Source organism: Nicotiana tomentosiformis, chromosome 7 (assembly GCF_000390325.3).
Source record: "Nicotiana tomentosiformis chromosome 7, ASM39032v3, whole genome shotgun sequence".
In the NCBI taxonomy this organism is placed as follows: Eukaryota; Viridiplantae; Streptophyta; class Magnoliopsida; order Solanales; family Solanaceae; genus Nicotiana; species Nicotiana tomentosiformis.
This window is the reverse complement of record NC_090818.1, coordinates 13,449,167-13,469,110: the sequence shown is the minus strand read 5'-3', so window position 1 is coordinate 13,469,110 and position 19,944 is coordinate 13,449,167. Positions and strand designations below refer to the sequence as shown.

The 19,944-nt window shown below is 36.3% G+C and overlaps 1 protein-coding gene across 1 annotated transcript in view; it reads left to right on the top strand.

Moving 5' to 3' along the window:
* Positions 1-6,223: 6,223 nt before the first annotated feature.
* LOC138895262 (uncharacterized) overlaps positions 6,224-19,944 on the top strand; it is a 65,071-nt gene continuing 51,350 nt past the window's right edge. Inside the window, exons 1-2 of the mRNA XM_070179934.1 lie at positions 6,224-6,448; positions 7,055-7,298. Coding sequence (XP_070036035.1) covers positions 6,224-6,448; positions 7,055-7,298 — 469 coding nt within the window. The remainder of the gene's footprint in view (positions 6,449-7,054; positions 7,299-19,944) is intronic.

The window sequence follows — 19,944 nt, the reverse complement described above, 5'->3', positions numbered from 1 at the left end:
TTATTTATGGCTATGATCGAATACGATTGGGATTGCCTACGTATCATGACGCCGCATGAATCAGATCATTACGTAGTTCAGGGGAAAATCAAGAATAGTAAATAAAATAACTCTATTTTTTACGCATATACAAAACAGACCACGAAAGCTTCTAACACGAAAAATATTTTTGAATTTTGAATTTTTTTTTTTTTTTTTTTGGGAAACTTTTGAAAGGAAAACTTCTTTAAGAATAAAGAAAATATTTTTGGATTTTGATTTTTATTAATATATTTTTTATTTTTATTTTTGGTAATGTTTGAAAGAAAATATGTTTTTTTTTGGATTTTGATTTTTTTAAAAAAAAAAATTTAAAAAGAAAGACTTCTAAAGAAGAAAGAATTATTTTTTGAATTTCGATTTTTATTTTATTTTTTCCGAAGAAAAACTTCTAAAGTAGGAATAAAAATATATTTTTGGATTTTAATTTGATTTTCTTTTTCGAATGAAAGACTTCCAAAAATAAAGAAAATATTTTTGGTTTTTTTGGGGCGATTTTCGAAGGAAAGACTTCTAAAGAAAGAATTAAACGAAAATATTTTTGAATTTGTTTTTGAAAATTGGGGCCGGAACCGATGAGGTTTGCTTACGCATCTCACATCCGGTGAGAATCAGACCTGCGTAGTTCGGTCAAACCGACTATGTTCTCTTTTGATTTTTATGAAAATTAATCTTTACATCTCACGCCAGAATAATAAAAAAAATCTTTAGTAAAACCGGTCAAATTGAACCTGGTATTTTTTTTTTTGGTCTATAATTCCGCTCAACTAATTTTCTAAAGCCGGTCAACAATGCAAGCAAGCCTTCCAAATGATGTAGCAAGTAGCACATAAGTGAACATGATGGTCTCAAAGAGGATACTTGTCTTATACGAACCCGGTCCTTGTGCCGAGTTTCGCTAAGTCAAATGCATGGGATGCAAATAAAGCGAACCTACTAGGGATATTAGGCATGATGTTTGTTTTTCTAGGTTTAAATCCTGGTGGAGAAGGTATCTAGACTGGCTTACTCGAGCGGACAACTCAAGTCGAGGAGGGTCAGCGTGCCGGTAGCATTGCTTTCCGGCTTAGCTGGTGGTGCTCCCCGTCTAAAATATGGGTGACTAAAATCCTTACCGGGTGACAAGCACCTCTGCTATCTCAAAAAAAGTGGGTTATGTCAAGCAAATGTCCAATTTAAATTCAAGAAGACTCAGAGGGGGTGCGCGAGAAGACAATTTATAATATACAGTTCAACAATATCAAAGAGGTAAAAATCAAACAAGTAGCACAATAGGCCCAAAATAAAACATAGTATATACAAAATTAATAAAGCCAAATAAAAGTCAACATGTACAAGCTTGAATTCTGGTTGCCCCCAGCGGAGTTGCCAGAGCTGTCACACCCCTTTTTATCCCCCTCCCCCCCTCCCCCCAAAAAAAGATATATGTGTTATGGATTGTTGTGGGTTAAAGAATTTTTCCAATTAAAGTGACAAATTTGAATAGGGATTATTTTACTTACAGAGTCGCCACTTGGAATTGATTTTTTGGGTGTTCCAAGTCACCTTTTATTTGAATCCCTAGTCAAAGGAAGGTTTGACTATATTATTATTGGTCTGCGAAAATAAAGTCCGGATAAGGAATTCTGTTGACCGGGGAGAAGGTGTAAGGCATTCCCCGAGTCCCTTGGTTCTAGCACGGTCGCTTTATTGACTACAACTTGGCATGAATTAATTTTAGATAAATTGTGATTTATTGGTTTTCATGTTTTATATATCCGCTTTTATATTAAAATATAGAATTATCTTTGAAACGAATCACGTGTGTGAACCCGTTTTGTTTATTGTGCCAAAATTATGTCACGTGTACGTGCACACAATTAATAGCATTTTTATTATATTTAAGGTTGTTTCGTCCAAAGTTGCGCGAACGCATACCTTGATTTTATTTTTGAGAATCGTAATTATGTCACGCGAACGTATACGTAATCACGATGATTCAATTAATTAAGAGTATGCCTAAAGCATTCTAGCGCATTCATGATTTGTTTCTTTTCTAAGTTTGAGATTATTGTGAAGGCCATGAATTATGGAATTACTTGTGGAAGAAGTGTATGATTTTAGATATTTGAATAAATAAACCATCATATACCAATACCCTACAACCCAACAATAGAAGCCCAAACTCATTAAGGTCCAAATCTTCCCAACTTTAAAGCAAATTTGAATATCATATCTCCAAAAACATGATTAGGCATATAGCATTTAAGGACTAACATACATTATTATTTATAAAATTTACAAGGTAAATAAATAAAATCACATGAAATAAGATAAAACGAACAGAGGGAAGAATAAACCTTTAATGCAAAATTTTTAATTAAATAAGTCACCAAGAACAGGTACAATAACTCAAACGAACGTCGAACAAGCATAAGCGATGAATTTCATCAAACCTAGTGAACGGAGCTCCAACGGAATCCTCGACCTTGACTATTGACTCCACTTTTTGGCGTGTAAAAAGGGATGTTATGAAGTATTTTTGTTGGGTTTTGGGTGATGACTTGCTGAATTTTTTGAAAAAAAGACGAAGAAAGATTGACACGAGTAGAAATTTCCATAACGTAGAAGAAGAAAAACAATTTCTCTCAATTCCCTCCTCCCTTCTTTTTTTCTCCTTCTCCCTTTTCTCCTCACATTTCTCTTCTATTTATAGGGAAAAACAATTCAAAAAGTTTTCAAATTTTGTTATTTTATTTTATTATTTACTAATTAAAAGGAATTCCCACTTCCCATTTTTCTTATTTTTAAAAAAAAATAATTCCCCACTTTCCTTTACTTTTATTTTTTAATTTTCCACTTTTTTTACTTTACTTGTTTTTTTTATTTTTCACTTATTTTACTTTTTCTTTTTTAATTTTCACTTATTTTACTTTTCTTTTTTAAATTTCCACTTTATTTTACTTTTTTTTTTAAAAAGAAATTCAACTACCTTTACTTTTATTTTTTAATTTCAACTTTCTTTTACTTTTTATTTTTTTTAAATTTCCACATTCTTTTACTTTTATTTGTTTAATTTTCCACTTTATTTTACTTTTTTTAGAAAACAATTTTCACCTACTTTTAATTTTAATTTTTTATTCCATACTTTTAATTTTCCTATTATTTTATTCCCACCGAAAATTAAAAAAAATATTTAATTTTTTCGGTTTTTTTAATTTATTTTATTTTAAAATAAAGATAAAAAATAAAAATAATACTAATAGTAATAATTTGATATTTTAAATTATTTTTAATTCTTACCCTATATTAAAAAAATATAACAAAGGTAAAAAATATATATTAAATTTCTAAAAATATTTACATAGTAGAATGTGGTAAAAATTCAAATATAGTCAAAAATTAGGTGCTCACAGCACTTACAGAGTACATGGGGTCGGTTGTACTCATACTACACTGCACTTTTTATGCAGATTTTGGAGTCAGTCCCAGCGGCGATTAGTAGATTGCCCGGGTTGACTATAAGTACGGAGACTTGAGATACAGCTGCTCAGCATTCGCAACTCTGAAGTCCCCTTCTACTTTATCTTAGTTGTGTATTTTCTATCAGATAGTTGTACTTTTATTCAGACCTTTATCTGTATTGTTCTAGTAGCTCGTGCACTTGTGACACCAGATTCGGGGTTGTATTAGATATTTCGGTTTCTTTATTATTTTTTAATGTGAACTGTAAAAAAATGGATAAATTATTCTATTGTTGGTTTGCCTAGCAAGTGAAATGTTAGGCGCCATCACGGATACAAGTTGGTATCAGAGCACTAGGTTGCCTAGGTCTTACGAGTCTCGAGCAAGCTTAGTAGAGTTTGGAGGATCGGTACGGAGACGTCTGTACTTATCTTCCAGAGGCTATGGAGTTTAGGAACATTTCCACTTCTATTCTTCTCTGTCGTATGAATTTATTCTATCATTGATTATTGAACTCTTCCATTCTTATTCTCTCGCAGATGGTGAGAACACGTACAACATCTACAGCTGGGCAGGAAACAGAGTCCCCTGTGGCAGCTACGATTAGGGGCAGAGGTCGAGGCCGAGGTCGCACCAGAGGCCGAGGCAGGGGCAGAGCTCAGCTTAGAGGTCGAGCAGCAGCACCCACAGTGGAGGCTCAGGTCCCGGAGGGGTTCATAGCCACTCCAGTGCTTCAGGACGCTCTAGTTTGTTGTTTGGTGGGCTTTATGGAGAGTGAGGCCTAAACCGGTACCTTTCTGGTGGCACCAGTCTTCTCTCGGGCTAGGGGAGGAGCACAGACTCCTGTTACTCACAATGCTTCAAGGAGTCGTGGTCCTTATGTGCCTTATTCTGGGCAGTCGGCCTACAATGTACCATCAGCTCCTATTAGTTCACCTCCAATTCAGAGTTATCACTATGGTTATCAGGCCCGTTTGGGTCAGCTTCAGCTTCAGCAGCCATAGCAGTAGGATGGGTGTTTTGAGTGTGGTAGTATTAGGCACATCAGGAGGTCTTGTCCGAGATTATTGGGTGGCATGCGACAATAGAGTTCTCGTGCCATAGTTCCGACACTGGTTGCTCCACCGCCCGCTCAGCCAGCTAGAGGCAGGTGTCAGGCAGTCAAAGATGGTGGTCAGGTCATTAGAGGTGGAGGCCAGCCAGCTAGAGGTCGTCCCAGAGATGTAGTTCAGAGTGGTGGGGCCAGCCCTGATTTTATGCTTTCCAGTTAAGCCTGAAGCTGAGTCAACTAACGTCGTGATCACAAGCATTATTCATGTTTGCCATAGAGATGCTTCAGTTCTATTTGAGCTAGGAGCTACTTACTCATACGTGTCATCTTATTTTGTTCATATCTGGTTGTATCTCGTGATTCTTTGAGTGCTACTATATATGTGTCCATGCCTGTGGGAGATTCTGTTGTTGTAGATCGTGTCTATCACTCATGTGTGGTTATTATTAGGAGTCTTGAGACTAGTGTAGATCTTCTATTTCTTGATATGGTAGATTTTGATGTTATCTTGGGTATGGATTGGTTGTCACCTTATCATGCTATATTGGATTGTCATGCCAAGATGGTAACCTTAGCCATGTCGGGGTTGCCTCTATTAGAGTGGAGAGAGACTCTTCACCATTCTAACAATAGGGTTATATCCTATGTGAAGGCTCGACGTATGGTCGAGAAGGGGTGTCTAGCTTATTTGGCCTATGTCCGGGATTCTAGTGCAGAGGTTTCATCCATGGATTCAGTACTAGTTATTCATGAGTTTCCCGAGATGTTTCCTGCAGATCTGCCAGGGATGCCACCCGATAGAGACATTGACTTCTATATTGATTTAGCCCCAGGCACGCAACCCATTTCTATTTTGCCATAATATATGGCCCCGCCGAAGTTGAAGGAATTAAAGGAGTAGCTGCATGATTTGCTTGATAAGGGCTTCATTAGACCTACTGTCTCACCCTGAGGTGTTCCCGTTTTGTTCGTGAAGAAGAAATATAGATTGATGAGGATGTGTATAGACTATCGGCAGTTGAACAAAGTCACTATCAAGAACAAGTATCCATTGCCAAGGATTGATGACTTATTTGATCACCTTCAGGGTGATAGTATTTTTGAAGATTGATTTGAGGTCTGGCTACCATCAGTTGAAGATTAGGGCATACGATGTCCCTAAGATGGCTTTTTGGACTCGGTATGGGCATTATGAGTTCCTAGTACAGTCATTTGGGTTGACAAATGCCCCAGCAGCATTCATGGATTTGATGAACCGTGTGTAAACCCTGCTTGGATTATTTTGTGATTATTTTCATTGATGATATCTTCATATACTCTCGTAGTCGAGAGGTGCATGAGGAGCATCTTCGGATTGTACTTCAGACTCTAAGAGATAGTCAGTTATACACCAAGTTTTCAAAGTGTGAGTTTTGGTTAGACTCAATCTCCTTTTTGGGACATGTTGTATCGGCAGAGGGCATAAAGGTGGATCCTAAGAAGAAAGAGGCCGTTCAGAACTGGCCTAGTCCCACTTCAGCTATAAAGATCCGTAGTAACCTAGGCTTGGCGAGTTATTATCACCGATTCATGGAGGGGTTTTCATCCATAGCGGCCCCATTGACTAGATTGACCCAGAAGGGTGCCCCGTTCAGATGGTCGGACGAGTGTGAGTTGAGCTTTCAAAAGCTCAAGACTGCTTTGACTACGATGCCAGTATTGGTGTTGCCCACCGGTTCAGGATCTTACATGGTATATTGTGATGCATCTCGTATTGGGATCGGTGAAGTATTGATACAGGATGGCATGGTGATTGCATACGTGTCGCGACAGTTGAAGGTTCATGAGAAGAATTACTATATTCATGACTTGGAGTTGGCAGCCATTGTTCATCCACTGAAGATTTGGAGGCATCTTTACGGCATGTTGTGTGAGGTATTCACAGATCATCAGAATCTGCAGTACTTGTTCAAAGAAAAGGATCTCAACTTGAGGCAGGGGAGATGGTTGGAGTTGTTGAAAGACTATGATATCACTATTTTGTATCATCCTGGGAAGGCCAATGTGGTGGCTGATGACTTGAGTAGAAAGGCGGTAAGTATGGGTAGCCTTGCGTATATTCCAGTTTGTGATATACTATTTGCAGCAGATGTTCAGGCTTTGGCCAATCAGTTCGTGAGGTTAGATGTTTCAGAGCCCAATTGTATGCTAGCTTGCACAGTCGCTCGGTCTTTCTTATATGAGCACATCAGAGAGCGTCAGTATGATGATCCTCATTTGGTTGTCCTTAAGGACACGGTGCGACACGGTGGTACCAAGCAGGTTACTATTGGGGATGATCGAGTTTTGAGGATGTAGAGCCGTATTTGTGTACCCAATGTGGATGGGCTTTGTGAGTTGATTCTTGAGGAAGCCCACAGTTCTCAGTATTCTATTAATTCGGGTGCCGCCAAGATGTATCAAGACTTGCGGCAGCATTATTAGTGGAAGAGGATGAAGAATGATATACTTGCATATGTAGCTCGATTTCTAATTTGTCAGCAAGTAAAGTACGAGCATCAGAGGCCTAGTGGTTTGCTTCAGAGTTTAGATATTATTGAGTGGAAGTGGGAGCGTATCACTATGGATTTTGTTGTTGGACTCTCACGGACTCAGAAGAAATTCGACGTGGTATGGGTCAATGTGGGCAGGTTGACCAAGTCAGCACATTTTATTCCAATGGCAGTTACATATGCTTCAGAGATGTTAGCTGAGATCTACATTCGAGAGATCGTCCGTCTTCATGGTGTGCCCGTATCTATCATTTCTTATCGAGGTACGCAGTTCACCTCGCACTTCTGGAGGGTCGTACAGCGTGAGTTGGGCACGTGAGTTGAGTTTAGCATAATATTTCACCCCCAGACGGACAGACAGTCCGAGTGCACTAATCAGATATTGGAGGATATGCTTTGCACTTGTGTTATGGATTTTGGGGGTTATTGGGATCAGTTCTTACCGTTTACGGAGTTTTTCTACAATAACAGCTACCAGTCTAGCATTCAGATGGCTCCCCTTGAGGCATTGTACGGGAGGCGGTGTCGTTCGCCAGTTGAATGGTTCGAGTCGGGGGAGGCTCAGTTGTTAGGTACGGATTTGGTACAGTATGCCTTAGATAAAGTCAAGATTATTCAGGATCGACTTTGCACCGCTCAGTCTAGGCAAAAGATTTGTGCCGACCGTAGAGTCCGCGATGTTGCATTCATGGTTGGAGAGAGGGTATTGCTCAGGTTTTCACCCATGAAGGGTGTGATGAGGTTCAGAAAGAAGGGAAAGTTGAGCCTTAGGTATATCGGACCCTTTAAGACTCTTGAGAGAGTGGGTGAGGTGGCCTACAAGCTCGCATTGCCACCTAGTTTATCAAAAGTTCATTCGGTCTTCCATATGTCCATGCTCCGGAAGTATCACGGTGATCCGTCCCATGTGTTAGATTTCAGCTCAGTCCAATTGGATAAGGATTTGATCTACGAGGAGGAGCCGATGGCTATTCTAGCCCGGCAGGTCCGGTAGTTGAGATCTAAGAGTTATCCTTTAGTTCGAGTGCAATGGAGAAGTCAACCGATTGAGGCAGCCACTTGGGAGTCCGAGTTGGACATGCGGAATAGATATCCACACCTTTTCACTAGTCTAGGTACTTTTCTATGTCCGTTCGAGAACGAACGTTTGTTTTAGAGGTGGAGAATGTGATGACCCGATAGATTATTTATAGTTTTAACCGTCAATTCGAAACCCCGAATAGCTCTGTTTAGCCTTTCTCGATTTGCGTACGCAGTATCTGTCTTTTTCCTAAAGGTTTTTATGTTAAAATTTGATAAAACAATTGTTAAATCGTGCCTTAAATTTTATTTGAGTTGACTTCGGTCATTGTTTTGAGAAAATGGACCTGGATCAGTGTTTTGATAGTCCTGGTGGGTCCGTATCATGATTTGGAACTCGGGCGTATGCCAAGAATCAAATTCGGAAATCTCTAGCTTGAATTATCGTCATTTGTTAAAAACTAAAAGTTAAAAGTTTTAAAGAAATTTCAAGTTTGACCGTAATTTGACTTTATTTCTACCGGGTCCAGATTTTGATTCTGGAACTTGGTATGAGTTCATTACAACATTTATGACTTGTATGCAAAATTTGATGCAAAACAGAGTTGATTTTACATGATTCGGATGTCCGGTTAAAAAGTTGCATGTTCTTAAGTTTCATTGAAAATTTTATTTCTTTTGGTGTCTGATTCGTAGTTTTAGGTGTTATTTTGGTATTTGTATCGCGTGAGCTAGTTTGTATGATATTTTTGGACTTGTGTGCATATTTAGTTTGGAACCCCGAGGACTCGGGTGAGTTTCGGAAAGACTTCGGAGTGGTTTTTGACTTAGAATCATAGCTGGTGCAAGTTTTCATCTGGTGCTGAACTGCAGATCTCGCATTTGTGAGGTCTGGCTTGCAAATGCGAGCCTCGCTTTTGCGAAGGACACTTCACATTTGCGAGCATGGGATGGCTGGGTAGGACTCGCACTTGCAAGGAAAAGTTCACATTTGCGAACTAAACAGTGATCGCATTTGCGATCGAAAAGTCGCAATTGCGACTCGACAGTGTTAGAGCAGGCTTCGCATTTGTGAAATGAAGGTGTGCAATTGCGGAGGCTGGGTGTTAGCAATTGCGAACAAAATATCGCATTTGCGACGACAACAGGCTTAGTGACTTCTTCTCATTTACGAAGGGTTGATCGCAATTGCGATAACTGTAGCTGGGTAAAAGAGGGGGGAAACGGGATTTTAGCTCATTCTTTCAAATTCTCAAACTTAAACACCTTATAGACGATTTTCCCAAGAGTTTTTCTTCCTAAATTCATTAGTAAGTGACTCTAATCTACTTTCTTTCAATTACCCATTACATTTTATAAGATTTCAACATCAAATCTAGGAGTTTCATGGTAGAAATTAGGGATTTGGGTAGAATTAGAGATTTTTATAAAATTGGGATTTAGACCTCGAATTGAAGTAAGATTTCGAATTGAATTGCATAATCGGACTCAGGGGTGAATAGGTGATAGGATTTTAGTCTGAACCTCGGTTTTTGACCAAGCGAGCTCGGGGTTGACTTTTGTTGACTTTTTCTATAATAATCTAAATTGAACCTCTTTCATTCGTGAGTAGTTTCTAAAGCTTATTTGAATCGTTTGGTCAATAATTTGCTAGATTTGGTTGGTTTGGTGGCTTGTTCGAAAGGCAAGGCCGTGGTTGAATTTTTGAGTTAATTTCGGAGTGGGGTAAGTGTTGGGTCTAACCTTGATTTGAGGGAAATAGGAGCCCTTGAGCTATGTGTTATGTGAATTTCATGAATAGAGGCGTATATGCGAGGTGACAAGTGTCTATACGCCGTCAATTACTTGTTTTTATGTCTATTCGTATTTCATTAACTATATTATTCCATGTCTTGGCCATTACCTGACTTAATTGCTTCCTATGCCTTAATTTGTTACTTGTCTTTTATTATTCCCCGCATTTAAAAATGTTAGTTTCTCCCATGCTTCCATGATTTAGTTGCTACTTGACTTAATTGCCTTACTTGAACATTTTAATTGTCGTATATTTGGCTTGTCTTGTTGCTTAGTATAAACTATAACACTTCTTATTTCGGTACGAGTTCCTTTATGGCCTTGCTTTCATATTCCTTATTTGTAGAGCTTCTTATGAATTGAGTTGTGAAATTTATTACTTTTATTAATATGTGGGACCGGGTTGCACGCCGCAACAGGTGAAATAAGGGTGGATTGATATGGTAAAATAAGGGAAGATGTACATTAATACGGTGGGACGGGTTGCGCTGCAACATGTAAAATAAGGGTGGATTGATATGGTGAAATAAGGGTGAATTATGATATTGACTGTGATTATATTGTGGGACCGGATTGCGCGCCGCAACATATATTTACTTATTATTATTGATATTTATAAGGTGGAATAAGGGATGACTATGTTGTTGTAATGACCCGGCCGGTCGTTTTGACTATTGCAATCCCGTTTCCCCATTTACTGCTCAAATTGTGAATTACAATTGTTATTTCGCTTGCCGAGGTAATTGGTTTGGGTTCGGTGAGGTTTTGAAATGATTTGGAGCACTTAGCTCCAAGATTTAGAATTTAAGTTGAAAAGGTTGACCGGATGTTGATTTATGTGTAACGACCCCGAAGAAATTTTGCTAAGGAAATTAAGGTTTGGTGGTGCCGAGGTAGATCAATTAGTGCAATTGTGTAAAGGAAAATATTGTTGGAAATATGGTTATTTCTGCCACCACTATGCGGTCGCAGAATCACTCTGCGGACCGCATAATGGTCGCAAAGTAGATCAGGAGAGGGGCAAGATTTGAGAAAAATCTGCAGTGCATTATGCGACCGCAGACCTGTTTTACGGTGCACTATGCAACCGCAGAACAATATGTGGGCCGCATAATGACCGCAGACCGGGTCAGTCATGCCTAGTTTTGGAGGCCAAATTATGCGGCCGATATGCGGACCGCATACTTGTTATGCGATCGCATAACTGCGTCGGAGCTTCCATTCCTTCTAATTTTTTACCCGACCCAACTTCGATTTATAGCCCTTGAAGCTCATTTTTTTAGCCAAAATCTGATACTTTAGAGAGATGTGAGAGCATTTTAGAGAGAGAAAGTGAAGACTTAGTCATTTATCTATCAATTATTGTTCAAGGTTTGAAGATTTCACAAGGATCTTGCTAGGGCTTCAAAGAGGTAAGAATTTCTTTACTTAATTCTTCAATTTCGAGTTTGGATTAAAGATGGGTGAATAATAGTATGATTCTTGGGTATAAGAGTATTATGTATACATACCAATAAGGTTGTGGAAAGATTGTTAAGTTCAAATGGGTAAAAATTGGGTTAAAAATGGTAGAAATCTTCATAGATTTTAATTAAAGATTTGAGGGTCGGGTTGATGTTGGAATTTGATGAAATTTGTACGGTTGGACTCATGGTTGGATGAGCGTTCATATTTTGTAACTTTTGTCGAGTTCCGATGCGTGGGCCCCACAAGCGATTTTTGAGTTAATTACGGATTTTATTGAAAAATTAGTATTTTCTTATGAAATTAATTACAATGATTGGTATTTACTGAATCGAATTAATAGTGGCTAGATACGAGGCTTTCGGAGTCAAATTCTCGTGGCAAGGGCATAGCGGAATAAAGAATTACACGGTTTGAGGTAAGTAACAGTTCTAAATTTGGTCCTGGGGGTATAAAAACCCGGATTATGTGTTATGTGATTGGTTTTGAGGTGACGCACATGCTAGGTGAAGGGTGTGCACCGTAGGAATTGTGACTTGGTCAAATTCCATGGGACCGTATAGTTGAAAAATCTGTTGATATCCGTACATCCTCTACGTGTTAGAGAAAAATTGAGCTGAGACTCGTATTAAAAATCATGCTTAGGCATATGTTGTTATTGTTGGTACCCACTGGAGTCATTTTTGTGGTTGAATAATATGTTCAAATTGTAATTTTTTACTCAGTTATGTTTATTCATTTTATATCATACCCTAGTCTCTCTTATTTATTATTGATACATCATATCACTATTTTTGTGCTGCTTATCATGATTTCTGAGAGCTCGAGAAACTGGAGAGGTTGATGACTGAATGAGGCCGAGAGCCTAATTGTGAGGATATTTATGGATCGGGCTGCACGTCGCAGCATGTTTATTGATTTATGCCATGATTGGCTTAATATAGCACTTGGGCTGAAGGAGCCCCTCCGGAGTCTATACACACCCCCAGTGAGCGCAGGTACCTACTGAGTACGAGTGCCGAGCGCGAGTGTCGAGTGTCGAGTGATGAGTGATTGTGAGGAAAGAGTGACTGTGAGGAAAGAGTGATTGTGAGGTTGGAGTGAATGGGAGGACTGAGTGACTGTTACTCTGAAAGGATGCATTAATTTCATTATTTGCTGCATTTCAGTTGTCATATATCATTATTTTTTTTTGAAATTTCGGAAAAACATTATTGTCTGTTTCAGTCAAATTTGATATGAAATTACTATGAATTTCTAAATGTTGAACTTGAGAGCATGCCTACCCTTTTATGTGAAAAAGTAATGTATTTGGACTTAGCTGTGAAGCTCGTCACTACCTTCAGTTCTTATTTATTATTGTTACTTATTGAGTTGGTTGTACTCATACTACACCATGCACTTCGTGTGCAGATTCAAGTGATCCCGGATATAGTGGATGTTGATTCTTTTGCACAGTCGATTTTCAGGAGATTCAGAGGTAGCTGCCATATTTCGTAGACCTTGTCTCTCCTTCCCTATTCTTTTGGTATTGTATTTGGTCTCAGATTATTGTTAAAGACTAGATTTTTCCTAGACTTGTAATGTATAGATGCTCATGTACTCAGTGACACCGGGTTTTGGGAGTGTTGTATCGAAATTTGCTAGATTTTTGGTATTGTATTAAACATTATATTTTCAAACTTAAAGGAAATTATGGGTTATTGATGTTGTCGACTTGCCTAGTACTGAGATAGGCGTCATCACGACAGGTTAGGATTTTGGGTCGTGACAGTTGTACGGTAGGATCGGGTTGCGCGCCGCAACAGTTTATGTGTTTCTATTCCTTACTGTATTATGTTGGCTTCGGTACTTTTGCATGAGACTCTAAGGATTGGTATTTCTGGTATTTACTGGTTTTCTTTGAGGATTAACTTATTTTCATGAGTTAACTGCCTTATTTCGTTTCCGTATTTTCCTTTCCTGTTATTATTTTATATTGTGCACAGGTTATTATAAGTGATCCGCCTTAGCCTCGTCATTACTTCGTCGAGATTAGGCTCGGCACTTACAGAGTACATGGGGTCGGTTGTACTCATACTACACTCTGCACTTCTTGTGCAGATTTTGGAGTTGGTCCCTGCGGCGGTCAATAGATTACTCGGGTTGACTATCAGTACGGAGACTTGAGGTACAATTATTGGGCGTTCGCAACCCTGAAATCCCCTTCTACTTTATCTTAGCTGTGTATTTTCTATCAGACAATTTTACTTTCATTTAGATATTTATCTGTATTATTCTAGTAGCTCGTGCACTTGTGACACAAGATTGTTAACAATTTTTAATATCACACCGACCTATATATACTATATGCTACCTGCCTGCTGATGTAAGCATTGAAAAATAAAGAATGTTAAACATTTTTTAATTGGACGCTTAATTTTTTTATTGCTTAATCACGAACCAAAAACATTGAATCTGGTCCAAAATTGTGTGTTTCCTACGTACGGCTATAATTTTCCTCTTTTGGTTAGTCATATTTCACACGATTTAATGAAGGAATCAATTCTATTAATCATAACCTCTCGTTTTCATTCTCTAGTCTTTATGACCCAAAGACTATGCATAGTTCCTGCTTACTAACTTTGGGTTAAAAACATCAATGGGTTACTAAAGAAATTTATACTTTCTATATTTGTACAACGAATGAATCCTTATCTAACTCTCACTTCTTTCACTACCAAAACCATTGAATCTAATGTCAATGAAATGGGTTTCGTAGGAATATTACTCACAACAGTCCTTTCCCTTTTGGTTAGAAAATTTCAATAATTCTTGTAAAATTTGCGTTGGTGTGCTTTTTAATTAGGCATAATGCATTTTAAGATGAGCTAATTAGGCTTTCTTTCTAGATTTGTAATTTTAATCTGTTGGACTGACTTTTTAATTTGTTTATAGTGGAATATCTATTATCTTTTGTAGATCTCTGAAAATTTCATGTTTCTCATGGTAAACATGCAAGACACAAACTTAGGCAAAAGTGAAAGAAAAGCGAAGGAACAAGACAGCACTAGTTCAATTCAACGAGAGGGACCAGAGGGCACTAGTTCATTATAAATAGGGAAAACGATATTGTATAACGTCTTTCAAAATAATAACCGAAAAATATAAAAATTTATATTTTGTTGTATATATATATACATTTTTTGTATGTTATATATAAAAATATACAAATCTTACACACTTTTGCGGTTAACGAATATAAATAGTTCAGTCGGGGATAAAAGTAATCTTTGCGGGTTTAAATAAGGGTCTCTTTAACTTTTTAAAGTTTGAACTATTTAATAAGTTGTTATTACATTAGTAAAAATTAATGAAAAATTTTCAGAAATAACTATTGTTTAGTGGCTATTAACTTCCTATAGCTACCATATACATAATTACTTTCCGTAGTTACCTTTCAGTTATTATGGTAATGTATTCGATGTATTCGAGCTACTGTATTCATGAATACAGTAGCAAAAATCGACTAAAAAATAAGGCAGTCCAGCTGTTAGTCACTGTATTCACATGTATTAATACCATGTATTTATGAATACAACGTAATAATAGGTCTCTCCAGTTGTTTAATAACGGAAAACTGCTAATTTAACGGGATACACTCCTAATATAACTCACCTAAATTAATTATAACACACAACATTATCAATCCAATTAATGAGAAGATTTATCAGACGCTAAACACCAAAAAATAGAGCATTCTTCAAAGTTTCAGTTCCTATTTTTTTCCTGATACAATTCGAGTTTTTTTTTCTTCTAACATTGTTCGAGGTTCTGTTCGGAATTGATACAAGTATCTACAGAAATATTTTAAAATTCAATTTTCTGTATATGAATACATCATGTATTTATACCGGATACAACCTGTAATAGTAACTTACTGCCTGCATATTTCATAATAAACCTAGTGCTTGTATTATGTTGTATCTAACAGTTGTGTTCAATGTATTCAAGTTTATTTTTTATTCACAATATTTTATTTATTCCTAATACATGGTATTACTGCTTTATTGAGTATATTTTCTTGGTTGTATTCATTGATTTTCTATTTGTTTTGAGAGTATTTTACTGTATTTCACTGTAATGTTATTTTAAATACAGATGGATACAGTTAGGTTGAAAATACAGATGAATATAATTAGATTGAATGCATAACTAATTGATGAATAACATCAAAATGATAGAACTAACAATGCATTTAAAAATGTTATTGTAAGAACTCAAATACATATAAATACTTCTAAATACAACAGTCAAAAATCACTGTACAAAATAATCAGTGTATACCTTATCGAATACATATAAATACATCTAAATACAAGAAGATAAAATCATTGTACAAACTAAAAATCAATGTATACGGACTCGAATACATATAAATACATCTACAATTAGGGTCATTGCGTATTTTTGTTCTCCTTTCGACTTCAATGGTTGCTGATGAACCTGCAAATACATGTTCCTCTTGAGTGATTTGCAAATCGAAAGATCACCCTTCGAAATTGAGTACTTTAGTGGGTATTCTGCAGAAACCTAACAATGGTGAATATTTAAAAAAAAAATAATTGAAGCGAAAAAGAAGAAGCTTTAACCGGCTAAAAACCCAAAAACTTTAACACTTACCATAACTTTTTGGAGTAAAAAATATTGAACATTGTGGGAGATAATGGCGCTGATAAAAGAGAATCGTGGTTCAACAATGGAGAAGACAATGGCGCTGTGAGAGAGATCGTGGAAAGAGAAATAAGATACTATGCAGTGATTTTGGGAGAGAATAAACTGAAAGAATGATATTAGACAGCGTATTTAATGGCTTAATGGTAGGAAGTAACCGATAAATACATATTTTGCTATAAAAACTAAAAGGTAGCTATAGAAAATAATATTTTAAAATAAATTTTATTTATAATAAATAGGGTGTAAAGCTTTGCTATAGAAGGTAAAATTTCCAAAATTAACTTAGTTAGAGTTGTAATTGATTATAATCTTAAAAATGTGATCCTCTTGTACAGCAACCAAAGCCTAAATTTGTTCTAAAGGAACAGCCCAATAGTCAGCTCAGTGGGCCAATGGCCCAATATTTAACCTAAAGAAGGCCCATAAAAGGCCGTGAAGGTTTCTAGAAATTGAATAGATAGCCCAGATGGGAAGAATTAGGTCTTTAGGCCCAACGATGCAGCTTCTGGAGTTTGGTTATCTTTCTTTTTTTTTCGCAGATACTATCTGTTTCAGGCGATAGACCCTTGTGGTCCGGCCCTTCTCCGGTCTCTGCGCATAGCAGGAGCTTAGTGCACCGGACTACCCTTTTTATCTATTTTTGGCCATATCGTTTGAAATTCAATTTCTTGTCATGTAGCATAGACTTCGAAGTTGCAAAAACTTTGAACTGACTTTTGTTTTGGGAACGCTAGATGTTTGTTAGAATGTCTCATGTTGGTTGAGGAATGACTTGTTTTTGTTTTTTTAACTTATATATTAGTTAGGTCCAATGTTTTCTTTCTTTACTTGTATCAAAGTTAGACTCGTTCTTATTTTTCGTTGAACCAATATTGGGCTCCGATAGTATGTTGTCCATACTCTTGAAAACGCCGTTTGTTCATGGAATTTGAAAAAAATTTAAATTGTTTTTTTCAAGTTCCCAAAACTGGTTTTGGGCAGTTTTTGGGTGAAATTTTTTCTTCCACTCACAAAACTTTAAGTTTTTTTCAAATAAAATGCATGTCCAAACACAACTTCCAACAATTATTTTTCATCACAACTTCAAATACTCTTTTTTCAAGTTTCAACAAAATCTATGTCAAAATGCTAGCTAAATGTCCAATAATTTGCATGTCAAGAATGTTAAAATATCCCACATTAGTGGAATGAATGAGTTATTGTTAGTCTTATATGATCGTGATTAATTCTTACTCACTAGCAAGATTTTAAGCTTTCTTATTTTTCACCAGTTCGTGAAATTGGATCCAACTTAATTCAATGTTTTCTTCTTTTTGTTGCAAATGAGTCACATATTTAAACAATGGAATTTTGCTAATTTCCATCTATATATACCGGAAAAGGATCCAACCTAGCATTTAAGTCGGATAAAATTAATCCTAAACAATCTTTTTGAAAGTAACATAAAGTTTGGTAAATCAGACAGCACAGTTTTACTAGTTTCATTTTCTTTCCGTTTCCTTGTAGCAGCCTCTTTTCTTCTATCACTTTAAGGTTCTTTAAACTTAACTTTTTTCCATAATACACAACTTAAATAAAAAGAAAGAGACTTCTGTCAAACACAGAACTTAATAAAGTGTAATTTAATTTGTTGAATCAACAATATGGATCTCATACATGGGAGGCCTGGGATCGATTCCCCCACGAGCAACCTCTCCAGTAAGAGCTCGTTGCACCGCCAGACCAGGTTCATGTCTAGGATTTCTCGTGGAAATTTTTAAAAAAAATTATGGATACCTTTTCTCTCTCCCTCTGTTACTGTTTCTCTCTCTCACACACACACAGTCACAGACGGTGGGGAGTAGAGTCCAAAAAGCCATTAAATTGGAGGACCATTTGAAAATGACATAACAATGCATAGCCTTCAATTTCTGAGAGTGCAAAACATACACGCAGTGTACACATATATGAACATTATACCATAAAAACAAGGGGAGGAATTAGAGCGCTACAGACATTGTGTAAAATAGACTCTGCTTCTGCAGAAATGCTAAATGAGATATTTGGAAATATTACAACAGAGTAAAAGAACAATTACAAAAAGGAATGGTCAACAGCTCAAGACAATTACCATTTGGAGCTATTTCATTTTTAGGGAATTGTTTATGTTCTTTCGCTTTCTCCCCCTTCTGTAGTTCTGTTCCTTTTTATTTAATGGTCAAAGCCTTGTTTATAACTGCATTTAATGCACTTCATTTTGCATCTTTTTTGAATTTGTAACATATTTCTACTTCTTATCATATTGACTCCTTTTTAATTCTTGATTTTCATACTTACTAGTATTAGTCGGTTTTGTTCTAAGTAAGGTTCAATTCAATTTTAATTGAAAACGAGTATAGAATCCGTAGATGCGCGCATTTCGAATTGTGATCTAACTTGTTTGAGCGAATTAGAGATAAAGTTATTTTAACAAAATTTCAACTGATTTATCAATGCAATGTAGCCAACAACCTATAAAATTAAAGGAAGCAAATCAAATAGTCATGGAATAATTTATGTTCTTCATTTTTCTTTATTAGATTATCTACTACTTAATATGATTACTTTATACTATGACTTTTTATTAGGTCGTCCCTTAGCTTAATATCCTTGTCCACAACTCTTTTTTTAATATAATATAAATATATAATTTATTTCTCTTGAAATAACTGTTTTTTTGCTTTTAAACTTCTATTCTATTGTTCAAAATTATTGGTTTGTCTAATAGCCTATTTGGCCAAGCTTCTCAAGAGGCCAAAATTGAGGTGAGAATATATATGAATTAACTATAATTAAACTATAACAATTTACATTAAGACATGTCTTGTATTGAGTTAGTATAAGCGACGAATATAAATAAGTTTTTACCAAAGTAAGAGTGTGAGCGAGTAAAAAATTTACTTATATGTATATATATATATATATATATATATTATATATATTGACTTCTCTTATTTTCTTTGTGTATTTACTTTTTTATATTTTTACATCCCGTAATAAATTTTCACCTTCACCACCATATGTAGTCCTGCCAAATGAAGGGTAAAATGAAATGTGACATTTACTTCGTATATTTACTTTTTTATAGTTTTACCCCCTTAGTAAAATGTTGGCTCCGCGCCACTATATGTAACCCTGCCAAATGGAGGGTAAAATGAAACCTCTCATACTTTTTGAGAATTGCCAAGACATGAGACAAAGAGCATGAATATGATGGTTATGTTTTGATAGAACCAAGAAAACAAACTCTTATTTTCTCCTTCTGTCCCTTCTTGCATTGAAAAAGACATATCAACTCCTCATTTAATTGAACGCCTAATTATACCCATTTATCAGCACTTTCTCACGTCTTGTTTTAACCAAAGGTTCATCTTTTTTGTCTATAAATAGCAACATACACTTTCCTTTCTCTCTTGCTACCTTCCTCCTAGTTTTACTACACTACTGAAATAAAAAATATAGATTTTCCTTCAATTGTTGCAGTAACTTCTGCCAAAGCCATGGCTGAGCTAGACGAAGAAGATATGGTGCCTAAACATAAGTACTTATCTTGATACATGAAGTGGTGGTATCCCTCCTGAGCTTATTCTTCTTACATGTTCTTCTCGTCTTTTCTAACTTTAGAGGAGCGGTTCGAGTTTTCTTGACCTTGCAAGTCCGAGGTCTTCTCATGTGGACTCTCAAAGTGACAAAGTTGTTAAAACTATGGTCTTGTTTCTATCCCTTCTGAGCTTATTCTTTTTCAAAACAAACCCTTTCGCTAAGATTGGGTCATGTCATTTTATTTCATATTATTAATACATGTTCTTGTGCCTTTAATAATTTTATTATTTCATTTTATCTCTTTTGCTCCTCCAGTTTTAGGAT